This window comes from Cnephaeus nilssonii (genome assembly GCF_951640355.1).
Source record: "Cnephaeus nilssonii genome assembly, chromosome: 15".
NCBI lineage: Eukaryota > Metazoa > Chordata > Mammalia > Chiroptera > Vespertilionidae > Cnephaeus > Cnephaeus nilssonii.
Window position 1 is genome coordinate 9949716 of NC_137086.1, and position 16650 is coordinate 9966365.

General features: G+C 35.4%; 1 protein-coding gene across 8 annotated transcripts in view; it reads right to left on the minus strand.

Moving 5' to 3' along the window:
- Positions 1-16650, minus strand: part of ITSN2 (intersectin 2) — a 98806-nt gene that overhangs the window by 55652 nt on the left and 26504 nt on the right. For 7 of the 8 annotated variants that reach the window (XM_079792138.1, XM_079792137.1, XM_079792140.1 and 4 more), the window contains exons 4-16: positions 16511-16574; positions 15339-15502; positions 13789-13995; positions 13540-13636; positions 12071-12210; positions 10535-10598; positions 9261-9398; positions 8747-8832; positions 7779-8041; positions 6839-6988; positions 4930-5070; positions 2876-2963; positions 1188-1327 (exon numbers count right to left, since the gene is read on the minus strand). In XM_079792138.1, the coding sequence (XP_079648264.1) occupies positions 1188-1327; positions 2876-2963; positions 4930-5070; positions 6839-6988; positions 7779-8041; positions 8747-8832; positions 9261-9398; positions 10535-10598; positions 12071-12210; positions 13540-13636; positions 13789-13995; positions 15339-15502; positions 16511-16574 (1742 nt within the window). Of the gene's footprint in view, positions 1-86; positions 168-1187; positions 1328-2875; positions 2964-4929; positions 5071-6838; positions 6989-7778; positions 8042-8746; positions 8833-9260; positions 9399-10534; positions 10599-12070; positions 12211-13539; positions 13637-13788; positions 13996-15338; positions 15503-16510; positions 16575-16650 lie in introns of all 8 variants that reach the window. The other variant, XM_079792143.1, reaches the window with a different exon arrangement.

The window sequence follows — 16650 nt, forward strand, 5'->3', positions numbered from 1 at the left end:
CAGATAAATGCAAAAAATAGTCTAGTTAAAAAAAAAGAAAACAGTAAAGTAACTCAAAGCAAAGGAGCTAGATATTAGAAAATAACCTTAAGTAAGAGGAAGAGGTTGTTGAGACAGCTGAGCAGAGACAAAAGGCACTGAAGAACAGAGTCATCCATATTCCCACACTGCAAGATAAGGCAGATAAAAAGCCAATTAAACTATGTACAGATTAAAAAGAATAATGTAGGGAAGTTAACTTGGCTGGCTTGTCTGTCCATCAATGACAAATTATTTGGTTAATTTTTTTTCTAAATATATACATGTGTGAAATGTATTATTAATATGCACCTCAAATTTCTCTTCCTTAGTTGAACCCACATCACCTCTTTTTTTCTATTTGTTTATTCTAGAGTTTGTGTCATGTTATTCTAAACAGCAAGATAAAAGTCACATAGCTGCCTGAAAAGCTATGTAATACTTTATGCTCTGAAAACTTTATGCTTGGTTAGAAAAGGAAAACTTTATGCTCAGTTAGAAAGGAATAACTCCCAAATTTGAATGATGTGCCATCAGTCTTGTTTTTAGCTTTTCATATCTTCTTTCATAGGTATAGTTTCAGTATACAACTAATTCTGCACAAAATGAGAGGCATACAATATATAATTTGGATTTCTGCTCTGCACTGCAGCAAATAATGAATCATGAACTTATTTTCATGTAAAGTTTATAGTGCCAGAGTATGCTTTGGATTTCACTGATTATTACATTATTTCACAAAGGTTAAGTAAATTAAATTGTAACAAAGAAACAAAAAAAATTTTTAGTGTGTTAGAAGAGCTTCTACCAGGACTATTATAAATTTTCCATATTCCCGATTTTAGAATTTTGCCCAAGATCATGCTGGCTGAGATGCATTCTTTGATACTGACAAAGGCAATTATTCTTAAAATGTGTAAATGCCAATAAAAACAGTCATCAAAAACTGAAAACTATAGTAAATGATGGTTAGTTACATGACACAATGTTTACATCTACAAAGAATATGTAAAACAATCTTGCAATTCTAGTATAGCTCAAATTATAAAATAAATTATGAAAATGTACTATTTATAAAAATAATTTCACATATTCATTCTATTAGATCAAAATAAGGAAGGCAAGAAGGCAGCTAACTAAAAATGAATGTAATAAAATATAATAAATACCTTTAGTTGACTGTTAAATGAGTCCATTTCTGATAACTTAGATGCAGTTTCTTTTTCCAGCGCATCTAACTGTTCTTTAAGTCTTTGGCATAATTCTTCCTTTTCTAATGATTTTTTATGAAGTAGACTGATCCCTAAATCTGAAATACAGACATAAGACAGTTTACATTTGGTAGAAATTCCTATGTCTTTACAAGTAATTGGCATTTGCTGTCTGGTCAAATTGGTGTAACCAGAGAAAGACAAAGGATGTACATGCATAATGTGGATCAGCTGAAGAGATAAAAACTCAGTGGTCAAAATTACCCCCTCTCAAATTAGATCCTGGGAAGCTCTTCATATAGAAATGTGTAAGCAGTGGTTCTGTACTCAAAAAGTACCAGGACTTGAAGTGGTGCTCCACTTGGGGTAAGGCTTTTCACTCAGACTCTCTTTCCATACAATGGGCATCATATCTCTGATCTCATTTATGAGGTGATGGATATAAAGCCATTAGTATAAAGTCTGGCCCACAGTAAATACTCAATTAACAGCAGCTACTGTCAAAGTAGCTTTCTATTTATTCTTCGTGCTTCCAAGAACAGGGGAATATTCATAGCTAGGACTCAATAAATATTATAAACTGGATTATTTAGTAATGTTCCCAAGGAAGTAAGAACAGAGGGCTTCCTTTTATATAACCCTTTCTCACATAGTCAGGCAGGGATGGAGAAATTAGATAGAAATATACACTGAGTGGCCAGATTATTATGATCTCTGAATGCATAATAAAAATCTGGCCACTCAGTGTGTGTATATGTGTGTGTATATATATATTAGAGGCCCGGTGCATGAATTCGTGCATGGGTGGGGTCCGGCCAACCTGGCCAGGGGGAGGGGACATGGGTGGTTGGCCGGCCTGCCTGCTGGTCAAATTTCTGGTCGAGGGGACAATTTGCATATTAGCCTTTTATTATATAGGATATACACAGAGTAGCCAGATTATTATGTGTTCAGAGATCATAATAATCTGGCTACTCAGTGTATAATGCAGATTACATTACAATAAATTAAAATAGCAATCTTACTATCTATTTACATACATATTTAAACTTTATTACATTTTTTAAAGTATAGACATCTAGTATAAAACTATAAAATATTTTTAAAAGCTAGTGTAAAATAAAGCATACACATTAAAGAGTAAAAAAACTCCCCTTTATCTCAACTCCCAGCTTATTCCCTGCTTAGGCATTTACATTTAGATATGAGCATAATCAATACTTATTTCCAAAGGATTTTAATGGGATCATATTGTCTACATTGCTCAACAATTTTTTTTAAATTTAGTAAACATCTCCTACAAAACAGTTCTTTACAATTCATGCAGGATATGGCCAAAATGTACGGTCTTGTGTTAGAGCCAAACCTAGATCTTGCTTAATTGTACTCTGGCATTTTATTTTATTAATATTTGAAATATATAAATAGAAATCTTATCAAGATAGGAAGACATATCACAATTACTATTTATTTTTATTAATATAATGTTCTAACGTGATATTTTTCACATTAATTTGAAAATTTTAACTACAGACAAAGAATGTTATTTATAACAGAATAATGCTATCTTAAAAAGTAACAGAATATACTGATACAGTCAGTCATTCAGAAAAGAATAAAAGGCAAAACAAACCTTAGAGACTTACCAGGTGTGTTACCGAGCTGTATGTTTTTAATTCTTTCGTTTAATAACTGCTTCTCAGGTACCAAATAGATAAGCTTGTTTTGATATTCCTTATAAAAAGAAAAAGTAGTGCTTGATTAAAACTGTAATGCCTACACTTTTTTTGCAAACTTCAAAACATGATTTAATCACTCTTGAAACTTAGTATAGGAATAATATGTAGTTGTCAACTGCTCACAACTTGTGAATAAACTAGAATGGAGTACACAGGATTGAAAATACAATTATTTAGCCCTCGCCGGTTTGTTCAGTGGATCGAACATCAACCCTTGGATTGAAGGGTTGTGGGTTCGATTCCAGTCAATGTACTTTGGTTGCAGGCTCGCGTGTGAGAGGCAACCAATCGAGCAACCAATCGATGTGTGTTTCCTTCTCTCTGTCTCTCCCCCTCCCGTCCACTTTCTCTGAAAATCAATGGAGAAAATATCCTCAGGTGAGGATTAACAAATAAACAAACAAAAAATACAAATGTTTAAACAAATCCATTTATGAATGACTGGCTGAGATTAAAAGGTGTGAAGAAAGCCATTGTTAATGGGGTACAACTGGAGCCTTAAACTTTTCAGCACAATGATGGATGGCAGTGGGCCCAGGCTAAGAGGCGCCTTTGGTATCTGCGCTATGTGGTATGTGTAAGAAGGCCATGACACTCCAGAATAAATAAGTGTATATCAAAGAGGGACTAAAACTCCGGGATAACTAACAGGTTTAAATCAGATGGGAAATGTTATTGAGTCTTTGCCTATATCCATGGTGCCAAAGTGAAAAAACAGCTGATTACAATTCACCATAGCTAAGATTTGGAAACAGCCTAGGTGCCCGTCAGCAGATGACTGGATCAGAAAACTGTGGCACATCTACACAATGGAATACTATGCTGCCATAAAAAAGAAGGAATTCTCATCATTTGCAGCAACCTGGATGGAATTGGAGAACATTATGTTAAGTGAAATAAGTCAGTCAATGAAAGAAAAATACCACATGATCTCACTCATTTATGGATAATAAAGAACATTATAAACTTGAACAAAAAGATAGATACAGAGACAGTAAAGCATCAAACAGACTGTCAAATTTCAGGGGGAAGGTTAGGGAGAGGTGGGGGAGATAAGAGATCAATCAAAGGACTTGTATGCATGCATATAAGCATAACCAATGGATGCAAAACTCTGGGGGGTGAGGGCATATATGGGAGTGGGGTGGGGGGGGGGCAATGGTAAGATATGTACACATATAATACCTTAATAAAAAAATTGAAAAAAAAAAAACAAAAAACAAAACCTGCAACAGTCGATGAATTGAAGGTGCACTAATACCGAAAATAAATGATTCTTGATGTTTTCAATTCCATTGCTTTGTGTTATCAGCAGTGCCTGGACCAGAAAGGTCATCAATTTGAAAACAGGCATTGACAAAAAAAAATTATTCATTTCTGTAGATTCTTTTAAATTTCAAAAATGAACTGTATGTTAATAAACAATGACTTTATAATCAAAAAAAAAAAAAAAACAACAGCTGATTAACTGCTAGTCCATATAGAAAGGGAAATTTGGTAAGAGGACTCTAGAGATACAGAATGCTTTTAGAGTCCCTATTCTGCAAACTATGGCAACTGAACTAGATCCTAATGCACAAGTAAAGGATAGAATTACCAAGTCCCTGGGGGACACAGTCAACATTCTTCTACAATTCTAAAAAGAATAATGTTAAGTCAAAATTTCCTAAAGTAGTAGCAATAGCCTTAGTTTAAGATATATAAACTTAAAACACAAAATGATAAATGTCCATTCAGGTATAGATATTAAGCAGACCTTAACCAGATGTCTACCAGAGTGTTAGGTGGTCAATGAACTTCCTGTTATAATACACAAGATTGTGTATATTCACTTCCTTCTGGGAAGGTGGTCTATCAGAGACTTGAAGGGGTTCTTGATACCAAAAATCGAAACCACTCTATTAGGAAGAATTATTAATTACGTTTCACGCTTAAGGACAATTCAGCAGCAAAGGACTTACCTGAAGTTCTTGCTGGAGCTGCTTGATTTCCATAATTTCCAGGTCACACTGCTTATCCAGAACTTCCAGCTCAGTCTTTTGAGTTTGCTTTCTGAGTCGGACATCTTGAAGTCTGCCTGAGATCTGCTGATGTTTGCCATTCTACAGAAAGAGCAGAGATTTTCAATGGAAGCTAAGAAGAGGGTTGAGGTGTTATTGGGCTGAACTGTGTCCACCCTAATTCATATGTTATTGCCTAACCCCCAGTACCTCAGAATGTGACTGTATTTGGAGAAAGGGTCTTTAAAGAGGCAATTAAGGGTTAAGTGAGGTCATATGAGTGGGCTAAGACCCAATCTGATTGGTGTCCTTATAAGAAGAGAAAATTTGAACACAAAAGATACCAGAAATGCAGAAGCAGAGGAAAGACCATCTGAGGACTCAGTAAGAAGGCGGTCATCTGCAAATAGAGAGGCCTCAAAGGAAACCAAACCTGCTAATACCTTCATTTTAGACCTATAGCCTCCAGAACTGTGAGAAAGTAAATTTGTTAAGCCACTGGTTTGTGGTTTGTTATGGCAGCCTTAGCAAACTAATACAGTAGGATGTGGAAAAGATCATGGATAATCAAAATTTCCTATTTGAGAAGTATACACGAAAGGGATACATGCTGTGTTCATCCTAGAGTTCATGTTATCTTCTTCAGCACGTATAAGCATAGATTCTGGACTTTTTCAGACTCAACACAATAATCTATACTACTGCTCGGTGTGTAACCCAGTTCTTTAGGGAAAAAAAATCATCAATCTTAAGGTATTCTCCCATTATATTTTTAAGGAAAAATATATAGTCAAGATGATGGCTTAGACAGGTATCCAATTAGCTACATAAAGAAGTTGAAGTTTTTTAGGCCTGTTTTGTAGTACTGTGGCATGATTAATAATTGTGGTATTCAATGGGGGGATAAGGACACATATGTAATACCTTAATCAATAAAGAAAAAATAAAATAAATAATTGTGGTATGCTTTCCTACCCATTTGAAGGCTTAATATAGAACCTTTATAACTAAAAACATTGGGATAATTCAAAAAATCTACTTCAAGTCACCCACCAAATAAATAAATAAGAACTAAGTTTGGCTCTACCACATGGCTACAATGCATTTTTGCAAAACCTTACCACACTATTAGATCAGACTTCTGTAATTCTAGGGTCTAGTAGAATAGTATGCCTTACCCAGACCCTTTATAGTTTTTCACTCTGCATTTCAAAGTCTTTTAATAAACTGACCCTCTGACATCTGATTTGTAAAATATAGTAAGTATTATGGCTAATATTAGCTAATAACTACAGTCTTACAGAACTAAAAGGAATTGTAATAGATCACTTACATCAGCAGTTTCTAATGATTTTTTATTTTTAGAAGTAGAATCATCTTTTCCAAGCAATTCTTAGATAAAATGCCACTAAAAGTAAAACAGACAAATGTGGAGCTTCCCTACTGTGAAGGTGGGAAGAACTGGGAAGGGCGAGCACTGCCCTGGCTCCATGGCTCCCCACTCCCCCCGCCTGGTTATCCCTTTGTAGGCCACCTGCCACAGACCAACGTGAAAACAGAAACTTACTGAGCCAGCACCACTTTTTATTTTATAGATGGGCAAAGTAAGGCACAGAAAAGGGAAATGTCTGCCCAAGGGTACACGGTTTGCCAGCATCTAAACTGAGACCACACATACTTCTCAGCATTTTGAGCCAGTTATCCCTTTTAGTAAACCATACTGTCCAGTTAAAAAGCACATATGAAAATATAACTGTTTAATTGCATTAAAACATGATGTAGTCATGAGATGGATTTTTAAAGCAATGACATTTTTCAACAGGTAATTCCGGCATCATTCAGATAAATTTCATTTAAACTTTAGCCATACCAGTGCTTCCAATTCGAGATGAAGACTCTTCTTTTTAGAGTTTAACCTCACAATTTCTTCCTGCTCTCTGTTCCTTTGATTGAGGAGCTCCTGTCTGCGAATTCTCTCCCACTCTAAACGACGTTGTCTCTCAAGTTCCTGTTTTGCTGCCTGAGAATAATGAATTAAAGTTAATTTCTAAATAAACAATTTTGCATCATTCAAACACTGATGAGATGACAAGAGTGAGGCAGGAATTGAGTGCCTATGGGTAACTGGGCAGACCTAGTTTTATCAATGGGCCTAAATTAAAGAACTTCCACAAAAATGACTTCATCCATCAGATTTATGGATTGACTCACAGGGAAGTTACTTTTGTAGTTACTTTTCTCTTAAAGGATGATTTCGTAAAAAAATATGTTACTAGGAATAACTGCATCTTTTTCTGGTACCAGGGAAGAACACAACTTCTATTCATATTATTTATAGTTATGGTGCTCCATCCCCAGCCCTTTAAAACACAGCCTGTCCTCCTAGGAGCCCCACACAACACTGCTTATCCCAAGGACCTGAGCAAGCCCAGCCTCTTGATTCCTCACTAGACCTCTGTCTCCCCACTCCCGTCTTTCTGCCTCTCCAATTCCTTGGCCTCTTCACTCTGAATCCTAAGCTTATGTTCATTTGATGACCTGATCAAACTGACTTCTTCCCCTGGCTCACTAACCGTGGCTCCTCACTCTTCTCTGCTATCAGTTCTCCTCTGAGATGTCACCTGAAGACATGCTTTCTCTCACCACTTACTGGCCGCGAACATCCCCCACAGGCAAGATTCAGATTTGTTTAAAGTAAGTATGAATGAGGAAAAGCCACAACAAAACCAACCATTTTTTTAATTCAAGGAAATATGGTCACTTATTAAATGAAATTATTTTCTTAGGAAATAAAATAACCTAAAAATAACCTCTCGTCTTTCTATCTCTTTTCTCCTTTCTTCCTCCCGTTGTCTCTCCAACTCCCTCTGCTTTTCCAAGCGTTTTTCTAATTCAAGTTGTTTCTTCCATTCTTGTTCTTGCAATTCTCTCTGTTTTCGTTCCCACTCTTCCTTCTCTTTCTGGGCTTTACGTTCTGCCTCCCTCTGCTGCTGCTCCATCAGGGCTTGGCGTCGCTTCTCCAGTTCCATGTTCCCTCGCTCATAGTTGGCTTTCCGCTTGTCCTCAAAAGTAACTAAATAAGGCACAGTATAAGCATCCTCACACATGAAGAGCCTGCTGAACCCGCAATTCAGTTTCAACATAGGCATGCCTTGTGACCATTTGGCTATTACTCTTTGGATACTTCTCCTAAGGATAATTTTAACCCAAATGTAAACAGTAAACTATTTCTGCTCTAAGAATATTCATTTTTAGAAAAAAAGTTCTAAGTTTGAATCCACCCGAGAGAGAAATAATTTTAACTATTTCTGCCAATAAAAATACTTTTCAACTTTTTTCTCAACATTTCTTTAAGGACAACCAAAGTTGGATGGCTATATATTTGTTTTATTTGACATGTGCCATTAACTTATTAATATTTTAAAATATCTACATATGTACTTTTTCAACTAATATTTAAACTATTTTTAAAAATTCAAGATTTCATCATAAAATTTGCTCCAATGATTTCTCCTGAAGTGGGAGAAACACTTTAACTAGGATGCTAATACACACATTCTTGCCAAATACACACACTGTCTCTTCCTCCTATATACATACTCTCTTAATTTTGACAATCTTAATTTCATTGATGTCAAAATCCACCCCATTTATCAAACAGTTTCTTGTATAGCATATAAAATATTTAAAATGTAAAAATTCTAAATATTCATTTACATTTCAAGGTAAAATTTAAGAGAACTCACTATAAATATACAACTTAGACACTCAATGTTACCTGGTAGTTTTTTCTGAGGCTCCTCTTCTTGTATTTTCTGATATGAAGGCAGAGTTCCATTAATGGAATCAACTTGCTTTCCTCCTCTAAGAAAAGCAAACAACAAATAAATTTAGTGTCATGCAGTCGGGGAATTTTTAGACTAGATTATATAGATTACCAATGACCAGAGCAAATTGATATTTAGAACATTATATTAAAGATATTTAAAACACAGTATGGTCCGTAGTTATAATGAACAGCAGTATATGGATTGTCAAGCCAGAGAGATCTGATAAAATTGCTTTTTTGGGGTAAATTTATTCTCTTTAGTCATCAGTTTTCTTATCGATATCAATGAAAATACAACTACTTCTAATATCTATTCCTTCTCAGTAATTCATTAAATTCCAAAACCAAATGTCAGTGTAAATGTTTAACTCTCCACTAAACTAGTGGAAATCCCAAAGTAGTACTCATGTCTGCCAAATGATCAAAACCACCCTTCTTCACCTGAGGGGTGAAGGGCACTCACCTAAAAGATGGAGGGACCAGCTCAGGAGGTAAAGTCAGAGGCAAAGGCTGTCCAGCTTTGGCCATGTCAGTGAGGTGCATCGCAAGGATAAACTCTTCAGCTTTTAGTTGTCCATCCCCATCAATGTCAGCCAGAGTCCTAAAGAAAATGTGAAAACTCACAAGTGAGAAAGAAAAAGTCTCAGTTTGGAATAAAATATTTTCAAAATAATTCAATTTTTTATTTTTGAAACAAGAATAATGATAGTGCTGGCCAGTGTGGTTCAGTTGGTTGGGTGTCGTCCCATGCACGGAAAGGTTGTCAGTTCGATTCTCAGTCAGAGCACATGCCCAGGTTGCAGGCTTGATCCCCTGTAGGGGACATGCAGGAGGCGGCCGATTGATGCGCTCACATTGATATTTCTCTCTCTCTCCCTCTCTCTTCCTCTCGCTCTAAAAATCAATTTTAAAGTCTTTTCAAAAAAGAATGATAGTAAAATAGTTACCATAACATATTTTAGTAAAATGTAGAGATACAGAAAAGTGAGTTAATTTTTACCCTTAATTTCAAAACATGAAAGAGAGAAAAAAACTTTTAAATAGAAAGAAAACTATTCCTTTTGAAAATGTAGACTGCCTTTTTTCATGGTTAATTCACCTAGCAAATCACTTTTTTTTTGTTGTTAATCCACACCTGAGGAAATTTTTTTCCATTGCTCTTCAGAGAGAGTGAAAGAGAGGGGGAAGGGAGGGTGGAGAGAGAGAGAGAGAGAGAGAGAGAGAGAGAGAGAAACATCGATATGAGAGAGACACATTGACTAGTTGCCTCCCGCATGTGCCCCCCCTGGGAGTGGGTAGTGAACCTGCAACCCAGATTCGTGCCCTTGACCAGAAAATGAACCATGACCCTTTGGTGTGCAGGCTGACGCTCTAACCACTGAGCAACACTGGCCAGGACTCAAATCACATTTAATTCTACATTAAAAATGATGGGAATGGGGGGATGAGGACAAATATGTGACACCTTAATCAATAAAGAAATTTAAAAAAATGAGATATTTTCTAATTCTCCATAAATGGCATTATATAAAGCAAACTAGTTTTACTTATAAAATAATTAAATGCAAAGTTCTCATGAATAACATTTTGCATAATTTTATTTGCTTTCAAGGCTGTGTTAACTTTCAAGCAGCTACTTTTATGGAACATCTTTGAGTCACAAACTTTTATAGAAACAGTATCTTTCTTATAATAGAGGATGTATAGTTAAAAATCATAATTAATGGGCAAACTCACCAAATAGTAGCTAGCTGAGTTTGAGAAAGATTTGACTGAAGAAGGGCATTTCTAGCTTGAAAACCTGATTGAGTGGAAAAAACATTAAAAAAAAAACAAAGAGAGAAAGTTCTTTAGCCTCTTTAAAGTCACACAAACCTAAATAGCTGTACCTGTAAAATAACACTGCAGCTATCCTGGGAACTTTTAACATAAAAATTTTTGCCATGTGCCAGGCACTGAGCATTCAGCAGTAATAAAAACAACACTTTCCCTGTCCCCAAAGAATTTAAAATCAGAATTAGAGGAGCCAAATGCTCAGAAGATAACTGTACACAAGTGAATGGCACGCAGGACTGAGCCACCAGTGCAGACAGTAGTTAGAGGCCAACTTCTAGAGCCTCCTGGCACACCAATGCGACTGGAAGCACAGCTTCCTTAGCCTTTTCAGATCTCTCCCTCTGCTCATTCCTTTGTCTCTACTCTTCCTCTTCTAAATGTTGATACTCCCCAAAGATCTGTCCTGGACATTCTTTTCTATGTATTCATATCCATTTCTATGACTGTAAATAGCACCTAGAGCAGTGATGGCGAACCTATGACACGCGTGTCAGCACTGACACGCGTAGCCATTTCTGATGACACGCGGCCGCTGAGGCGGCTGCATGCCGAGGATGAAACATTTGCTGCTCCTGAGGATGAAACATTTGCGAAATAATGTTTTTTCCTCAAAGTGACACACTACCCGAGTTATGCTCAGTTTTTTGGCGAAGTTTGACACACCAAGCTCAAAAGGTTGCCCATCACTGACCTAGAGGCTAGTGATTCCCAAATGTAGATTTTCAACCCAAACCTTCCTATAGCTGTTTTATCTGATCGCATCAGTATTAATATATCCCATTCTACGTTCCCTAGCACTTTAAAGCTCTATTACTTTTAAACACTTATTTTGCTTGGCCTACATTGTATTTCATTGCTGAGTGAAGAGAGGGGAAAGTCCGAAGGTGGGAAGTCTATTTGCCTATTACCCTCTGTTTATATCCCCTTCATTATTTTCAATTAGTAAAGTTTGGATGTTTGTTCTACCATGCACTCAAATATTCTATGGGGGTCTAAGGCCAAGTTTTATGGCTACCTTTGAGCATTAAAGGATAAGCAATGCTCATGTGCCTTTAGAAAGGGCAAGTAGAGAAATACCCATGAGGACAGGGATTCGCAGGGAGCTGAGGCTAAATCCCACACACTCCCTCTTGTCATGTGAGCTTCTCCATTCACTCCCTACTCTGGAGGATGAGGTTTGATAATCTCAAGGGTGAAGTCTTTTGCATGTACATCTGTGTGCTCAACTTTATTGTAAGAACTTTGAAGAAAACATTCAGGTTATATCCATTTTTGAATTTTTACACAACTTACATTATTTGCATATATCCAATGCCTGCCAAATTTTTTTGATGTTAAAATTTTAGATGAGCTATAAAGTACAAATTCAAAGTTCATCAATAGAAGTCCATTTAAAAAAACTTTAACTCACATTCTTAAGCATTGTATGCCACTTACCTGAGAGGTATCCACTCATGCTTTTGTCAAGACTATTAAATTTTTGCCGATATTTTAATCTTGAAGGCTGAGGAACTGCCCACTCTGTGGTCCCAATCTTGGGCGAGTTCCCTGAGAGTGAAGCAGTTGAGGAAGTTGAGCTATAACAAAATTTATTAAAAAATGTTATGTTACTAAATAAAATATATTTAGTTCAACTTTATAAGGCAGACAGTAAGAATCATATCTTCTATAATACAACAGTAATTGCTATTGTATTTGATATTGAAAAAAATTCAAACAATTATCCTTATTCTTAGGAAAGCAAATACCATATGAAGTATAGAACTACCATATATCAAGAACCTACAATGTACCAGGCCCCATAATTGCTGGGGCCTTTACAAATATTACTTCTAATCCTCCTGACAAACTTAAAAGGTATTACTGTCCCAGCTTTTATATGGTTCAATGATGTAAGAAAAAAAAAAGTTATTTACTCAGTGAGTGTTTAAGCTAGGATACAAAGATTCTTCTGGGTCACTGCTTTAAAGAGCATTATTGTGAGACAACTGGGTAAAGAAAATGTGGTCAATATATACAATGGAATATCACTAGGCCGTAAAAAAGAGTGAAATCTTACAATTTGTGACAACATGGATGGACCTAGATGGTATTAGTCAAAGACAAATACCATATGATTTCACTTAGATGTGGAATTTAAAAAACAAAATAAAGGAACAAATAAAAAAGAAAGAAACTCATAGATACAGAGAACAAATCGATGGCTGCCAGGTGGGGGGGCTGGGTGAAAAAGGTGAAGGGATTAAGAAGTAAAATTGGCAGTTAGGAAGTGGTCACGAGACTGTAAAGTACAGCATAGGGATACAGTCAATACTATTGTAATAACTATGCCTGGTGTCAGGGGGGTGTTGGATTTTTTTGGGAGGATCACGTCATAAGTTGTATAAAAGTCTGGCTACTATGCTATACACCTGAAGCTAATATAATACTGAATGTCTGCTGTAATTAAAAAACTTTTTAATTTATAAAAAAGGGTATTGTGATTTATAGAAAGGGTGAGGAATGAACATTAATGTTTTCTGAAATTAAAGAATACTCAAGCAGAAGAATTTGCTCAAGAAAGGAATTAAGAATGTACAATGGTTATAAGATTTTTAAAAAACATACTTTTTTTTAAAGGAAAAATATGTAGCTCAGGGCAAAAAATTTGACTGATTAAAAACATAGCAAAATATTTTTTGTTTACATGGAACATTTTTTCAAAAGTAAAATACCACAGGCATTTATAATTCTAAAAATAAAAACAATTATTTTATGTGAGTTATAAATAAGTAAATTTACCTTAAGTGTTTACATTTGGCCATTATAAAAGTAAAACCTGGATAAGTTTAGAGATTTTAAAAAAAAGTCATTTGTTAAATACTCCTTATTAAAACATAAAAAGTTGGAAGCTTAAGCATTCATACCTACTAGATCCTAAATCAATCAGAGACTGGGCTTTCTGTATACTAGCACCACCAAATCCTCCCATCATCATACTGTAAGATGACGTATGAGGCAATGCTAAAAAAAAGAAAAAAAAAGAAAAGAAAAAAATGAAAAAGGTTCACACTAAACAATATTACAAATTATGAAAGAAATTTGCCTCTATTGGAACAACATATCAGTATCTTTCTTCATATGAAATACTGATTTATTAGACGTAAAGTACTTACTTGAAGAAGAATAAGGAATGGATAAAGGCTGAATGAGACTGGCAGTTCCATTTGGTAAGGATGAAGTGCTAACAGAAGGCACCAAGGGAGCAGGCATCATTAAGGGAGGAAGGGTGGTCCCTGAAGTTGCAGGGGACAAAGCTGTTGCTATGGGAGCGACTGGAGGCAATGGCTGAGGAATGGACAGATTGGGCATGCTTCCCATTCCTAAAGGCAAAACAGAACGTATTTTCTAGTGCTAGTAAATCAATTATAAAACACATGCCAGAAAACAAGTTTATAGTGCAATGAGCAGACCCCATATTAACAGCTACACTATGGGCAAACTAGTCTTAAAAATACACAAAAGCAGATTTACCCCAGCAGTGAGGAAGGTAAACTACTGCTTTTAATATCAATAGTCTGACCTGTGTGAACTAAGAGAATGCCTGCCAATGAGTTAAAAATTCTCTTCCAGTATAATGAGCAAAATTAAGCAGCCTTTTCCAATTAAATATTAGTATCCTCAAAGAGAGGATGTATCACCGGATCAAATGTGTGAGGATAACAAATACGGTGCTACTGAATTAAGACACACACACAGCCAAACTGCCCCCACCCAAAGGAACAAAGTGACAACTCTTATTCATTTACTAACTGAAGATTACTAAGTACATTATATAAATATAGTTACACAATGCTTTGGTATTTATCTCTAGAGTTCACTACAATAGTGAAAGAAGCTAGCTAGCATTTTAAGATCTAACATTTGGTATAGAGGCGCATGTTTCAGGTACACAGAGCTATCTAGTTGAATATTCCATTTCAATGAGTGCTTCTCACACATAATAACAAATTGGCTAATGAAAATGAATGGAAAACTGGTTATCTCTGATGAATATGTAAATTAATTAGCACAAACTCTTCAACTTTTAGCCCTAAAATTAGCTGGCTAACCTTTAAATTAAAGAAATTTCTACTTATGTATAATTTTAAATTACCCCCCTTCCAAATTAAACTATTTCAAGTGAGTTTAAAATTGTTCACATTTTTTTCTGTTACTCATATTAAATATAGAAGAAATTAATTAAGATTAGTATTTAGGATCAGCTGTAGCGAGGGGGGATATTATAATTTATCATCCAACCGGGAATTATGAAAGGGCACACTAACCAGACTGGAAGCCAGGACAACAGACATAAATAAGGACTGTCCTGTGAAAACTGGAATACAAGGACACCCTAGCTATGACAGCAAATTTTATTTTATTTTATTATCATTTTAAAAATCAAACTTATTGAGGTGACATTGGTTAATAGGATCATATAGGCTTCAGGTATGGATTTTTATGTTACAAAAACTGTATATTGCACTGTGTTCTCATCACCCAAAGTCAAATCATCTTCTGTATGACATCAAATTTCATATTTCTTATCTCAGACATGAAAATTAATTTGGAGTCTGGGGGACTGTCATTTTATGCCAACAAATCCTTTTTTGATCACCAAATATTATGCCGAGGAATCAAATTTAACTATCAAATGCAGCTAATTAAATTAATAAATACATACCAAAACGGGCAGAAATTAATGGGGAGAACATAGGAGGTTGTTTCATAATAGGAGGGAGAACCACGGGCAACTGCTGGCCTTGTAGCTTTAGTTTGATGAGTTTCATGGCTATGGAGAACTCTTGCTGATCCATCTTCCCATCTTTGTTCAGGTCTGATAAAGCCCTAGAAGGACAATGAGGTGGGTAGATTGTACATAGCGTTAACATACTTTTGAGGATGATAAAATAAAAACAATGATGTAGCATTCACACATCGATCATCACTTAAGTATGGGCATGTGAATCTCAAAAAGCGGGAACCTATACATTAAGAAATACTGACCAGAAATAGTATATAAGAAAACACTGTTAGTCTATATAGAATCTAGAGACCTTTGATGGAAAAATATTATTCAAGAGTATAATCCTTCTGTCCTAGCTGTGTGGCTTGGTTGGGTGGAGCATTATACAGTATACCAAAAAGCTGCGAGTTTTATTCCCTGTCAGGGCACAAACCTAGGTTGTGGGTTCATTCCCCTGTGCATATAGGAGGCAATCAATCGATGTTTCTCTCTTTCTCACTCCCCCTTCCTCTTCTCTAAAAATCAGTAAAAACATATCTTTGGGTTAGAATTCTTTAAAAAAAAAAGAATAATCCTTCTAAACTTATTCATTTGTTCAAATATTTATTGAAAGCTTGCTATATGCCTGGTACTTAGCCAAGCTGGGAATATTCCAAGTGGAGAGAAAAAAGGAATAGAAATTGGTATTTACTTTAAGTACATTAAAAAAACAAATGTTATTATAGATATCATATAGGCTTTAAGGTAGGAACAGAAGAAAGGAGGAATGATTTTGGGTTTATAGATGATGAAATAAATGAAACTACAAAATAACAGAAAGAAAATTTTGAGATTCTGTCAAATTATAAAGAAATGTTTTTCGATGGAAATGTATACATTTTCTTTCCCTAAGGAAAGAAAATGTATACGTTTCCATCGAAAAACATAGAACAAAACCCCAATTGATTTTCAATCATTTACTCAATCAAATGTATTTCTAACAAGCTGAAGAAATACTCTTACTTAATAACAGATTACAAGTAAAAACAACTTTATGTTAAACTGTATTAAAAACAAAACCAAACCAGTCAATCAGAAATTTAAGATCATCTACAAAAAAACTATTTTACCATATTTCAGCTAAAACAGGAGCCGGCAAGCCTGATTGCAGGAAAAACGTACGTGCTTGATCACCTAAAGGCAATAAAAACAAAAATCAAGCAGCATATTAGTGAAGGAATTATTCCAATGCCTCTGAATAATAATAATG